The 14,792-nt window shown below is 36.5% G+C and overlaps 1 protein-coding gene across 1 annotated transcript; it reads right to left on the bottom strand.

The window, feature by feature from the left end:
* Nucleotides 1-2,418: 2,418 nt before the first annotated feature.
* cpa6 (carboxypeptidase A6) lies at nt 2,419-14,792 on the bottom strand. The gene is made up of 11 exons (XM_004081260.5): nt 14,435-14,792; nt 12,327-12,402; nt 8,455-8,579; nt 7,476-7,590; nt 7,037-7,138; nt 6,872-6,970; nt 5,471-5,581; nt 5,079-5,169; nt 4,234-4,436; nt 4,027-4,111; nt 2,419-3,800 (listed from the first exon to the last, which is right to left on the bottom strand). The coding sequence occupies exons 1-11, from the start codon at nt 14,653-14,655 to the stop codon at nt 3,586-3,588; spliced, it is 1,443 nt and encodes a 480-aa protein (XP_004081308.1). The 5' UTR covers nt 14,656-14,792; the 3' UTR covers nt 2,419-3,585.

Raw genomic sequence — 14,792 nt, 5'->3', positions numbered from 1 at the left:
TTTTCAGTAAGACTGACTGAGTTTTTAGTCAGCGCGAAGTTACCTGCTACTCTGTATGCTCTTTTCCACTTTAATCGGGTAAATTTATGAGAAATAAAGTTGCAAATTTAAGAGATTGAAAGTTTTAAATCTATGACCGGATCATCGCATATTCATACTTTTTTTGGGTGGCCCCAATACTCCAGAGACGTATAAATAAGGTTATTTTTACTTAGTTTGGCCGGGTGGAACTTATACTCAGATGCGACTTAAATGTGATTTAATAAAATAATAACATAAAGGCTGATGTTATTTGTACGTATTTATGTGCGACCCAGCACAAAAACTGGTTAAAAAAAATGAATACTTGGCCAAAATGCACATTGCTGCATTGGCCACACTTATTTTAACACTAACCAAACAACAACTTTGTACTATTTACATGAAAATTGTCACTTCCTTAAATAAATAGGTTCATGTGTTTATTTTCCCACTGGCAACCACTAGAGGGCACTGTAGGTGTGTATCAGTAAAAGCTGTTGACAGCAACACAGAAGAAGCGCCAGTCTCTGTGGTGATGTTTAAAAGTGGCACAGAGAGGGAATTCAATGGATTTTGTGATTTGAAGTGAATACAGTTTAGATGTTGGTTTGTTCTTTATGCTATTGTTATCTGAAAACAGTTAAATGTTGTGCTAATATACTAGATTCCTCCTATGTTTCATTAAGCTAAAGAAGTATCAATATGTTAGAAAGGATACATATACTTAGTCTATTAATGTTCTGTGAATAGGATTTTTCTTTAAAGATGAGATACCTGTTAAATAAAATTATGCCAAATGTGCAATTTATTCATGGTGTTTTTCTTCATTTTTATGACTCGTACTCCGGAGCGACTTAGCCCACCCATTGTATTTTCTATGTCACAAATAGACTCTTTTACAAACAAAATATTTTCCTCTGCTTGTGACTCAAGACAATTTGAATAAAGAAATACTCAAATGCAATTCTAAACTTAATTTTCTTTAAATGTGTTTTCCATCTTATAAAAAAATTCAATTAAAATATGACAATTTTCATTGTAGTGGATCTTTAAATTGACTCATTAAAGTCCAAATCCATTGCAAAAAATAAAAACAACACATTTTTTAATTTTATGGTTTGCTCTATTTTATATTACTAATATATCTAGATTAAAGAAAACAAGAAAAAGTAGTTCATTATAGAAGAGTAAACACAAAACCACTAAACAAACCAAGTTCTGCTTTTGGACAAAAACATTTTTTTTTCAATTGACAAAAAGAAGTAAATTTCAATTTTATAAGTTCCTCCACATCACAAACACATTAAATTCAATCCAATTTTATTTATATAACCCAAATTCACAACAGTCATTTCAGCGGGCTTCGTATCGGTAATTGTAAGGTAGACATACAATCAAAAAGTATCATAAATGCATAGAATTCAATCGGATAATACTAAAACTTTAACTAAACAGACCAAACTAAACTGGCATCCCTGCCCTTAGACCCTCCTACGCGGTAAGGAAAAAAAACGGAATCCGGAAAAAAGGAAGAAACCTCAGGGGTGCCCACATGAAGGAGGTATCCTCCCCCAGGATGAGGTTTTTTGTGTGTGTTTGTGCATATGTATATATATATATATGTATATATATATATATATATATATATATATGTATATATATATATATATATATATACACAAATATATATTGTGTAAATATTTCTGTAAATATATATGTTTACAGAAATAGAGTCCTTGATGCTAATTCTCATCTTTTTATACACACCATCTCTAGAATTTAGTCTGCAAAAAAAAAAAAAAAAAACGTAAACTTTTTAATTACTATATTCTTTTTTTTAGTCTAGTTTATTTTGATAAATGTTGTGAAAAGTATTTGAGCCTCAAATTTCTCCTTACATTCTCACCTATCAGATTTTAATGTGATTGTATGTAAAAACATAATCAATATTCAGATTTTACTAAACAACACAACTTACTTTCTGACAGATTTATTGTTTCTACTACTTTGCTCCATGCCTCAGCTTGCCTCTAAGTGTGCATACCTACATATTTATTCTTCCCACACCTACCGCCTTCTGCAGCATCAACAAGCATTCAGCACAGTCTAAAACCAAACACACAAAACCTGGCAGCCTGACAACAGATTTGGCAGCAGTGAGAGCACTTTCACTTTAAGCCATCTTGTCCCTTCCTTTTAGTTTCATAAATGAGAACAGAAATGAGGAATCAGCAGCTATACTCATTAAGATAAAACATCCCAGCTATACAAAAAAATACTAAAAATTTTCGGTGTTCATGCTGCTTGACTAGAACCATGTTTACTATCAAACATAGGCACCAGCATGTACGGTAGTAAAAACATTGGTTTAACACAAATAGGGGGTCACAAACAACATTTCACAATTTTTTCTTATTTTATTAAAGTATTCCTATATCCGGATTTCCACAAAAAAGTAGGAATTGGAAAATATCCCAAGAATTAAAACAAATATATAGAAAATATCCTTATAAATAAAATACCGGTATCTAGAGTCATAAAAACATTTCAAGTTTTACGTTCTCAGTTTAAGCAAAGAAGCTGTCAAAAGTAAACATTTCTAAAGCCATACCTGAGTAAAGACAAGAAGAGATACTGAGGTGGGAGGTCATTAAAAAAACCAAACCATTCTACTAAAAACACATATTGATGCATAACAGCGTGGTTTGAACATCGATGGACACAATGGAGCAGGGGTCTGCACTCTGGGGTCTCCAGAGCCACTTGCAGCTCTTTTATCCCTCCATTCTGACTCTTTGGCTTTGAAGAAAAATGCTAACAATCTGAATGAGGTAAATTGTCATGTCATTTAGATTTTTACACTGAGGTGAACTTACCCCGAGCCCAAAATTAAATTGACATTACTGAATCGAAAGTTTACCATTCCTCCAAAATGCACACATCGAATAATTTAAAAAATGATGGTAAAAGGTGTGATCTATTGTCAGAGTGGTTAATGATTAAAATAGGTTGAAGCTCACATTCTTCTCTTAAATCCAGCTGATATTCAGAGGCAAAATTAATCAAAGTTAATCTACTGCAGCAGGAGCATCTTGTCTGACACAGGATATATTGAAAGGAACTTGTATGTGATGTTTTCAAAAGTAACATAATAAAAATGTAACACTTTTATAGCTACATTATATAAATGAATTACTTAATGGCCACAAAAATACAAATAAAGCGTTTTTTCCAAACAGTAAAGTGGGACTTTGTGACTCTTGCTAGGTTTTGGTCTATAAGAAACTAACTCAAATGGCTCTTTTAGGGTTAAAGGTTGCAGAACCCTGCAATGCAGGATATAAACCCAAACTGGCATTGAATGCAAGTAGTGTCACAAAGAGGTGCTTTTGTTTTTGGTTTCAGTGTAGCATCCAACTGGACTTCATTTCTCATCAGAAATGTATATTTCTGTAAACAAACCTAAAGAAAAAAAATTAATGTGTGCTTTGACTTCCCTCTTCTGATCCAGATAATGCCTGGGAGGAATTTAAAGTCTCATGAGAAGATGTTGGGTGATCAGGTTCATATATTTTGAAATCTGTCCTTGTCTGGGTTGCACTTCTTCAGCAGTCCTGATGCAATGGCTTTCACAGCTCTGGTGGTCTCCGTACAGGTGGGCTTGATAAGTGACTCGGGCAGGAGAAAACCAAAATATCCCGTGTCCCTCAGCTCAAATGCAAAAGCATAGGGGATCCCATTCTTGTAAGCCCAGTCGATAGAGCTGCCAGAGCTCACATCTAAAAAAAAATATATATATATTAAAAACACACTTAAATTTAGGAAATATTTCACTCGAGTTTCATTCATTGCAAAAGAAAAACGTCCACCTTTTTAGTTAGATTAAAACTTTGCCAGCACAGAATATGAATCCCATGCTTAACAAATGCAGAGATTATGACTTGACAGCTCTAACTTTGCTACGGAAGCCTGCAAGATGTAAAAAAAAAAAAAGAGAGAGCTCACAAAGAGTTGTGGAGGCGGGTCCATATCTATACCGGACTCCGTAGGCAGAATACAAAGCTTTAACTGCACTGCTCGCTGCTGACTCCTGCACAATGGAAGCACATTTCAGAAATACTGTGCCTTTTTATGTAGTTTAGATAAGGTTAACAGGATAAGACGGCATAGCTAGCTTTCACAGGTAAAATAGGAAAACACACACTGTCTTACCACACAGTTGAAGTTAGGGATCATTGCATATTTGTAGGAGTACGGGTACAGAAGCATTTGTGCGTAAGCGTGGATGGATATGTACGCTTTAATGCGCTTCTTGTTTTTGCGCAGGAACTTGGCCACGGCTTTGACTTCAGGTTCAGACTCGGGGAAAGGGCCGCAGTACGTGTCGTCACACGGATGAGAGGAGGCACCCTCGTCTGGAAAAAAAACAGAGATGGAAAAGGAGGCATTGGGAGGAAAAAAATCCAAGAGATTCTCTCACAATATCTGTAGAAATATATGTGCAAATTTCTATAAATAAATAAATATTAAAATTAAATAAAAATATGTATTCCATCCCCTCTACAAAAGTTTCAGATCAACTTTACTCACATTACATCGCCGAAGGTTCAAAGGGAAAGAATTAGAGATATACCTCGTCAAATTTAAATCGCAGGATTCTAAAGACACTTAAAACATATTATCTGTTGCATAAATTAAAGAAAGAGGAAGCAAAATCTGCAATAAGTTCATAACTGAAGTAGTTCCCTAATGCTGTGATTCTTGAAAACGTGGTTTCCTCTTTTACAAGCAGGTTTATTCTGCAAAGTTAATCTGATGCAGAAGTCTTTGTAAATACACCGTTTCTTTAAATAACAGAAACTAGGTGACAATTACCATCATAAAAATAATTAGCAGGACTTTCAGTCTCCTTTCATTTCTGCATTTCCACTTTATAGCTTGTATTAAATAGCTAAGTACTTCTTTTTTTTTTCTTGTTGCATATTTTTGTCTTACCTGACATGATTTTGGTATAATGATAGCTTAAATGCATCCCCCTGACATTTTAAAACACTCACCGCACCATTTCACCTTCCAGTTCCTGTTAGCATCCACCCCTCTGCAGTGAAACTTGCGAATTTTAGACCGTGTCTTCCTCCAGAATCGATCCTGCACGGTAAATAAAGACATTAAGCATTACATTGATGTAAAACATTATATTTAACAACACAACTAACCTAAAAAATAACTTATCAGACTCATTCTGATCAATTAAAAGCTATGGTTTCACTAGTTAAATCAAGTTTTCAGACCTACTTGATCAGGTTAACACAATAAACAACCTAACTGTTTTGCTACTGTTCTGAATCAGAAAACATTTGGTCTTTAAGTTTTGAGTGTCACAATAATATAGGGACAACATTTAAAAACTAAACTCCTTTCATGAAATGTTCTCAGTATAGAGGACCACCGTGTTCCAGCTGTAATGATATCCATCCACATTGAAGACAGGCATAATGTAGAAGCTGAGCTGGTTGAGGAGCTTTGTCATTGCGGAGTCATACTGGTATGAGTTGATGGCCTGCAAGAAATGAAAGATAAAATAAGAACTACACAACAGGTTTATTTAAAAGTTGGCTTTTGATCCCTTTTTTCATGCATTTGGATTGTGTTTTGCATGCACTTGAATGAGGGTGGAAGTGAGGCGATCTGGCCACTGGGCTAATTCTCCTTATCTGCAACTCTTTAACCAGACACAGGCCAAGGTTAATGGGCTTAAGACCTGAAAGACAGGGCACTCTGACCTCCAGTGGCCTGCTTCAGAACTGCATCTTAGTCACACTGTCTTGCATCTTTAATGCGTTGATCTTTTAGATCATTCTATTTTAAAACCAAGCGATTCCTGTCTATTCCTGCAGCAAATCTCTTTCCATTCCCCTTTACTTAATATTTCTGCTGCACAAATGTCAACACTGTGACATACCCTTTTTCGAATTACCTGCCTTTTCCCATTTCTTATCTCTATTCCTGCCTGTGACCTGGAATATGGTCTCAGCAAAACACGCCGAGGCTCATCTCAATTTCAAAATCGACATCTGGAGCAGAGAGAAAGCTTTTAGCATGATTTATAAAAAAAACAAAAAAAAAACAACCCTCATTTCTCAAGTCTCTTAAACGCCAGTGGAAAGCGGGTTGACACATTTCCCATAATGCAAACGGAATTTCAAGAGATGAAATGCTCCATGACATGCAGCAAAGGCGCGGAACACTGCAGCTGCAATAAATTATCATAGGCATCAGTTTAAGACTGCAAAACAAGCATTACTTAGCAAAAAAAATACTAATCCTCTCCTGTTGAGCATTAACTTGGACTCCTTTGCTCATGTTCATAGAAAAAGAGGAAATGGAGAGAATTATAAATCCAAAACTACTCATACTGACAAAGTGTTTCTTAACCTTTTCTTAAATTATTCCATTTGTTTATTTTAAAAGCCTTACATTTTTAAATTTATCGACTTTTCCTCTTATTTTTTGGCACTGGTTGGCTGACTCTGCACTGCAAATCCCGCTCATCTGGCTCATAACCAGTGCCAAAATATTCTTGCTGTCTAAGGGTGTCTCTGGACTGGCTCTTACTCTAAATGGCACTGTGTTGAGAGGGGGCAATGAAACTCTTTTTGAACTGAACTCAGATTTTTTTCCCACAGCTGTGCATGAAAACAGATGCTGTGTTTTTTAGGTGCCCAAAAATGACTTAATGCATGCAGGAATTTAGGAAATGGATCAAGTTGTACTGTAAAATCATGCCTCATCTTTACAATACAGTACAACATTTTTTTTCAACAGTTGGATTTAGAGGTCACACAGTTACCTCTTTGACAAACCACTGGCAGAAGGCTGGCCCTATCCACTCTCTGGCATGAACACCACAGTCAATCCACACCGCCTTCTTCTGGTTTCCCTTTCCTAGCTGACAAAACACAAACACAGTCACTTTTTAAACACATATGTTGAAATTTTGTGATTTTTGACTTACCTGAAGCACATAAAGAGGCCTCCCTTCGTACGACTTTCCAATGGAGAACAAGGCAACTAAATCAGGTTGTGTTCTGTTCATCTCAAACATCCAGCTCTGGATCTTAAAGGCAGGGAAAAAAACAACATTAAAATCTTTTAAAACATTTACTTTTTGGAAGATTTAGTTTTTTTATCTTTTAAGATGTCCTGTACAGTCATATGCAGTGGCTTTTAAGGTAGGATTTAGTCACAAATCTTGATGGTTTGTGACTGTAAATAAAGTTGAAGGCTGGGAAGTGTTTTAAGCAGAGTGTGTGTTTTGAGTTGAGACAATCTCACTGCAGAGGGGAGAAATCCGTAGCTGGAGAGCAGCTTAAAGATACTGTTTATTTAGTTAGTGCTCTTGAGATTAGTGGAGTGTGAGGGACAGGTGGGAAGATGGGGGACATCCCAGCTACCTCCTCCAGAGAGTGATAAACCTCGTAGTCGTACTGGGACTCTGCCCTCCGCTTGCGGGAGAAGCGATGTCCTGTCTGCTTTTCAATTTCTTTCTGTAGATTGGAGATCAAAACCCTGTGTGGAGAGGAGATAAACATGATGCACATGAGAGAAAAGCTGCTGGAACATCAACATCTCTGACATTTGTTTGTCAAACATACCAATGATTCAACCCAGGAGAGTAGCTATCAAAAGAAAAAACTTCAAATACTAAACCAGGTTCAACTAAAACTAATTTTGGAGCGGAAGTGAAATGCCGTATTTTGTTTTTCTCACTATTTTCTCGCAGTTTTGACACCATCACCCTCAACACTTAGCTGATATATATCCACAAAAATCACCCAGAGCAGAAAAGATGAGGCTTAGTCATTGGCGTCATAAAAATAAACTCTCCATCTTCCTCCCTTTGGTTCTTCCTTACACATTTCATCTATAAGCAGCTGGTGAACTCATAAATAAAATGTAATTTATGACGCCTCATTCCCTCAAAGCCTTTCTCCAAGCCCTGTGTGGTGTGGAGTAAACTGTTTTTGACAAATTCTCAGTCATAAAACTCAAACTCCGCTCTCATCCTCAGCACAGAGGTTTCTCCCAAAGGACAGGGACAAAAATGGAAGTGCTCTTAGTTGCGGTTGCTTTGATAAATCTCCATCATTTCAGCACTAATTTTCATGAGGGATGGTGCAGGGAGATAAAAGTGCTGCTCTGAGGAACCGATATGGAGAGAGGGACTGTGTTTGTGTGCGCCCCGGCTTTGAGGGGGAATGAAAGCTTTCCAATGGACCACTCTGCATGTGTGAATCGTATTTCATGTCTGAAAAGAGCTGGTAACTTCAAGGACTGTGGGATAACACACATGTGAAAGGATGGAGAGGCTCTGGTGGGATGGCTAAAAAAAACCAAGAGAACTACTCAGCTGTTTACAGTTTCTGTACTTACTGATATTGGATTTTCTCGTCGGTTAAGCGTTCATGCATTCCTCGTATGTCGTGGTTTTTCACATGAACATCCACAGATCGGTTTGGGTGAATTAGAGAAGCACTGTTGGGTTGCCAAAAGTCCACCTGCAGTGAACACATCAGGATTTCTTAGTCAATATCCACAATATTATTTTAAATTGACCTTTTAAATGTATTTAAATTATTGATGAACATTTTGGATTACAACAGATAAGTAAATTAAAAAAAAGGAAAGTAAAATAGTAGATACACTAGAGGCACAACATTTTCACCACATCTGAAGAATAAAACAGGGTTTGAAGAGCTAGGCAGCAGTTTTTTTTTGTTTTAGGATGTAAACAAATGTATGCATTTTAAAATCTTTATTTAAATTTCTTAAAATGATATGTTCTGAGGGTTTATGTGAACAAAAAGGACTGCAAATAGCTAAGAATGGAAAAAAAAAATTAATCGCGTACAAACACAAGTCAGTGGCAGGTTTTTATTATGGTAAACTTTTGCATCTGCCCAAATATTAAACTACCTGTATTTTCCAGACTATAAGTCGCTGCGGAGTATAAGTCGCACCCGCCCAAAAATGCATTATAAAGTAGAAAAAAACACAGATAAGTCGCACTGGACTATAAGTCGCATTTTGACGGGAAATTTATTTGACAAAATCTGAGACCAAGAACTAATAACTTGCACAACCTCATATGACACAATCATAGCAGACTGCAGATCTCATAATTTCACAGTAATTCTTTCTCGTACTTATTTATTTATTCCTTTCTTGAAGCATCATTGGCCAACTAATACTCTGTTTTCATCCTGTATTTGTAGAAACAGTTGTCATTTTTATTACATTTCTGAATCTATGAAATCATTGGAAAATAGAATATTATGTTTTTAGCCTTCAAGATCTTACTGTAAAAAAAGGTTTGCTGATTCTCTGAGTCACTTAACATACTCTTAACTCTTAACATACCTCATACATCAAATTGACCCAGGAACATCATCTCTGTTCCTCACAAATGAACATAACAGGAGGGTTAACAATGTATTTATTTCAATTTATTTCTAATATAAGTCGCTGCGGAGTATAAGTCGTACCCCTTGCCAAACTATGAAAAAGGGGCGACTTATAGTCCAGAAAATACGGTATTATCACCAAAAAACGTCATATTATAAAATGGTCGTAAAATAAAATTTGATGGTCAATTCCGATCAAATGAATGTTCCTTTTTGAGTCAAACATCTCCTTAGTTCTGGAATGTTTAAAAAAAGATACTTAAGCTTAGAAAGACGGTCTACAGTTGCTACTCAACATTAACGTCAAGAAAGTAAAATGAAGAGAGAAGATGTTGGCATCAATGTCAAAAATTTAAGAATAACTGCAAAAAGTTGCAAAAACCTCTAGTGATAAATTGAATCTGAACAATTCTGCAGCTTTATTGGGACAAAACTTTAAATTTTCTTTTATCACATGAGACCCCAAATCTGTGATACAGGTTTTAAATGCAGGTACCACAATGAAAAAATATGTCAACTGTTGCACACCAAAAAAAAAAAAAAAAAAATCCACCATTTAAATGTTTCAATTGTTAAGAGACTAACCCAGCAGATGAGCTGAACTTTGTTTGGAGCCAAAAGGATTGTAAAGTCTCATCTGGAAACTTTATTGAACCCTTCCAAATGGTTTGGCACCCCTCTTTTTACTGTTAGCAAAAACAAATCCAGGATGCTGCAAAACCCAGAACACTGAAAGAGCCCTTAAATATCCCTAATCAGATTAAAAAACTTCCCAAATAAACACTTTATAGGTGCACTTATAGACCCCTAAAGACGTATTATTTGTCTGCATTAAAAATCTTTTTAATCGTCTTGTCCCTTTATTTTCCAACAGACCTATAAAAGAAAATTCTAAAATTGTGTTGTTTTTGTTTGAGCTGGCACCAGTGGGAGGGAACGGATCCAGGTCAATAAAATAAAAGGCCGTCTTTTCTTCAGACAGATGGAAAGACACAAACTCACAGTGTCACCTCAATGAAAAGAAATCGGTCAACGAACACAAAAGAAGGAGCCTGTAAAAGCAAACCGTTTAAAAATTAAAAAAAACTTTGTTTATTTCTTACAAATTGGTTTTACGTTATTTTATATTTACGTTCTGTTAGAGTTGATTTTTTTGAGATCTTGCAGAGAAAAATTCTTGTGTCTACATTTTCTAAATCTTATTCCTTCTTTTTAACCAAGTAAACATTTTTGCTTCATGGACAAAAACGTTCATCAGATCATTAGGTTCCAAATTTATCGCAATTATGTTTTCAGCAGACATTTTTGCAGTCCAACTGAGAACTCAAAGCTCAAAGTTCTGTCATTTCAACTGGAAATTACAGATTGTTTCTCGTTCACAGGTAACTATCGCATCCTGTTAAATATTTTTTCCTTTTCCACATGTTTTTATTTATGAAAAGGAATTCCGTGCAGCTCTCTGTAAAAGTAACTGTTAGGAATTCTGTATTGTGAAGTTAAAAATGTGAACTAATCTTTCTGCTAATTTTAAAAGTCCCATACATAAAATAAACACAAAACCCTTTTTACGCACTAAGTTCCTCAGATATTCCTTAAAGTCTGTAATACTTTAATTTGTATTGTTTTTCCTTCTATTCTGTCAAGGTAATTGCCACTTTTAGGAGGTTTGGGCTTTCTTTGTGCCAACAGTCCCTCCCACAACTCAAAGGCGAATTTCTAATGAACTCCTGCTGCTCTGCAGAACCTATATGTCCTAGAAATTAACACTATTTTTTTATCATGGCTAAAAACTAGATAATCGTAATTAAAAAAGGCTTTTAATATAGATCAAAAGATGATCGGAGTGGGACTTCAATTCTCAAACGAAAGAAAAATTATAAACCCCCCCCCCACAATAAACAAGCAAAAGTGATCTATTTTGTTTTAAAAACTAGTTCTTATGTTGGTGTCTGTGTGCAGCCTAAGCTGAAACCTTTTGACTGGAGGCACGGTGATGTGACTAAGCTGCTGGGAGTGCACTTCCGCAGCTGTCCAAACAGTAGCTGCTGCAGCCTCTCTCAGCCCTGCAGCAACATGTTCGCTGCACCTCCATTCAGAAAGGTCAGGCTAAATCCTGACCACAGGTTTTCGTCTCTCCTGGTACCAGCTGCAGCTCGCGTATAAACATTCTCAGTGTCCTTCTGTGGCCTTTACTGTCCTTTTCCTCCAGATCTGAGGGGTCACTCAGCACGAGGTCAGCAAATACTGAAACAAAAGCTTGCGGGGAACGAACATGAACTCATCCTTTAACTAGGCATTAAGCTTTCCTTCCTGTATAGATAAAAGCAGATACAACTTATATTTTGCTGTTTAAGATAGATTAATATTAAAAAAAAACTTACTAATGAATGAGAACTCATTAGAAAAAGTCCAAGATTTTAAAATGCAACAATTAGAAAAATGCTTTAATGTATTAGCTGCAGAAACTCAATCCACTTCTTTTTTTTTTGAATTTGCTAAAATAAAACTGGTTTTGGTGCATTTTGTGCTTTGAAAGATGTGCTGCTTTATTCAGAGAAGAACAAAGTAAAGAAGGCTTTACTTGAGCTGCTCCCAGTGATAGCTAATTACTTCCAAATGAGTTTGGGCAAAAGGGAAGGGCCTTTGTGTCACTCCTAATTTCAATATGTCTAAAAAGTTTGCTGAATTCGCAAACTAAAAAACACCCAGACAAAAAAAAACACTTATCTTGGAGATTTTTATTATTATTATTATTATTGAAGGGGCAATACAAGTACCATCAAGCATGCAGGAAACAGATCTTACAAGAGAACATGTGTGTGAAGAGAGATGGTCACAAACCTTCATCAGTCCCAGAATTCCCTTCAGGGCTCGGACCTCCTGCTCATTAGTCGGAATAATCCTGAGGACTTGATCGCTGGAAAAAAAGTGGCACAAGAGTTTTGTTATCGCTGGAATCAAATTGCCCTGAAGGGGTTTGAACAGCACTTCTATCCACTTTGATCAAGCGCTCCTGAGTGCACCTCATTTCAAAAACATCTGGGCTGTGGAGTCATGCAATGAAACTTGGCTTTTGTGTGAGCTAACAGGGACACTTAGCAGATTTAAGATGCCAAAAAGGGATTTCTCTTCCAGATTCCAGTAGATGAGAGAACCAATGACCATACAGCAACCTGTCTGACCTAGACACTAAGAACATCATTATAGGATTATATTTCCAGCTCTGTAGGCGGCACCTGGAACAGGTTTCTGCTGCCGTTTACATTTTACGTTGCAAAAGTCTACCAAAGTTATCCTACACACGTATAGTAAATGTTGCAGACATAAGGTTTTTATTTTTTATATCCTACTTCTAAATAACTTTTTATTCAGCTTAAAAACAATACATATTCTTTTACAGACACAATACAATGAAAAGTAAGACCTAAACAATGAGTCTGGTTACACAAAACCCTCGATGGGTTAGTCATGATAGGTTTTTGATTGAAACGCTTTAAGCAGATAATGCGTGGCACTCGAACGTTTTTGTTAGACTATTTTAATGCAAGATGACAGCAAAACAGTTTTTGTGAAACACAACAGTGAACTGAGATGATTAATACAACAGAAGATGTTTATGCTTTTGCTGATAATTGGAACTGAACATGTAAGCAGAGAGGCTCAACAGCATTTGTAACTCAATCTGAAAAGCATATCCTTTATCTTCTTGTGCAACAAAACAAAGACCTTCTTTTTGTTAATCCTGAATCTTCTAAAATGCTGTGTTCACTCTGAAAATCTGAAAACCAACATTTTATTCTGTTCTTTTTTTGAACCCCCTTTTGTTTTCTGTTCTTTTAAAAATTATTTTAAAAGAGGACTTTTCGGTTTAGTGCAAGTGATGGTTCTGTAACCCTATTGCCTTATAGCATTAAAAGGAGATGAATGAGAAATTAGAGGTGGAGTAAAACACCTTCTACTAGAAATAGTGGATAAGAATTAGGAGAATATATGAACATAAAGAAATATTCAACTTTAAAATAAATAGTCCTTTTTGTGTGAACCTTTTTTTTTGTAATTTAAATTCTTTTTGCAACAAAAATCCATTTTTCAGTTGCTTCTTTTCTCATTTTTACAATGGATGACTCTCCTGGGTGAAAACAATTTGCTTTTAGCTCTCAAACCCAAGACATATTTTTGACATGTCATCACTAAAGCTAGAATGTTGTTAACATTGTCAGAGAGGTATAGAGGTACAAAGTGTTCAGTTAACATGTTAGCTTTGCAGACCTTTGGGTCATAGGAATATCTGGGCATCAGACATGTGCTCAAACATATATTTGCACAAAATATGTAGTCTTAAATCTTAAACTAATGATGTGAATCCATTTATATTCAAATCTCAGTTGTATGAGACAGGCAGTTTTCAGCAGTGACAGTCTTCCCCTGCCCCTACATCAAAGGCTCTTTAGACACAGGCTATAAATATCTGTACATACCTAAAGTCTTCTTGTCTATATGTTTACTCAGATTAATGGCCTAACTAGCTCAAAGTCTCTTGACTCCAGAAATGTGACACAAGCAAAAAATACGTTTTTCTCGTCTGTTACGGTATACGTGTGTATTCTTTATCCACACAGGCTGCTTGAGCAGGATATCTGACCTTTTTAAAACTGTCATTTTGGTAATCATAACCACGCAGAGAACTTGGAGTTGTATTTGAGTAAAAAAATCAACAGCTTTTCTGTATCATGCGTCATTTAAACAAACAAGGATAGAAAAGCTTGGAGAGTGAACTTAATGGTTTACGCAGAAAAACGACAGATGGATCACAAAGGCTTTTTTTGTTCATCCAAGATAAGAGACTGCAAATAACTCTGGAGTGTTTTTCCGGTCTCTGTCTCTGAACTTGAGCAGCAGTCAGGGCGGCCCCCATAAATTAAATACATGAGAGAAATGTGTGTTCTCACCCTACATAGCGGTTGTTGTAGAGAAATGCGCCTGCAGGACATAGCAGGGAGCTGCAGATCATCACAGACGTCAGTAAAGCTGGGACGCGGAATGCGCTCTGATGAACCACAATCAACCTTGACGAGAACATCAGAGAGCAGGAGACAACTTCCATGATGCCGCTCAGCCGTGCGCTTCCGGTGCGTAAAAGGATCATGCGCTCTTGGTAACTTCTCCACATGTGGCGCACAAACAGCTCGCTCCTCCGCGGGGAATCGCGCACCACCTCCGCTCCGCTGCAACAGTGGAGGGAGTTTTCAGGTTAGGTTTTGTAAACTAGGAGGGCCATAGTCACGTGGTCCCCAGGCAGTTGGCGAA

Source organism: Oryzias latipes, chromosome 20 (assembly GCF_053564925.1).
Source record: "Oryzias latipes strain Hd-rR chromosome 20, Olatipes_Hd-rR_3.1".
NCBI classification, from domain to species: Eukaryota; Metazoa; Chordata; class Actinopteri; order Beloniformes; family Adrianichthyidae; genus Oryzias; species Oryzias latipes.
Note: the sequence above shows the minus strand (reverse complement) of the source record. Positions and strands in the feature narration are given on the sequence as shown.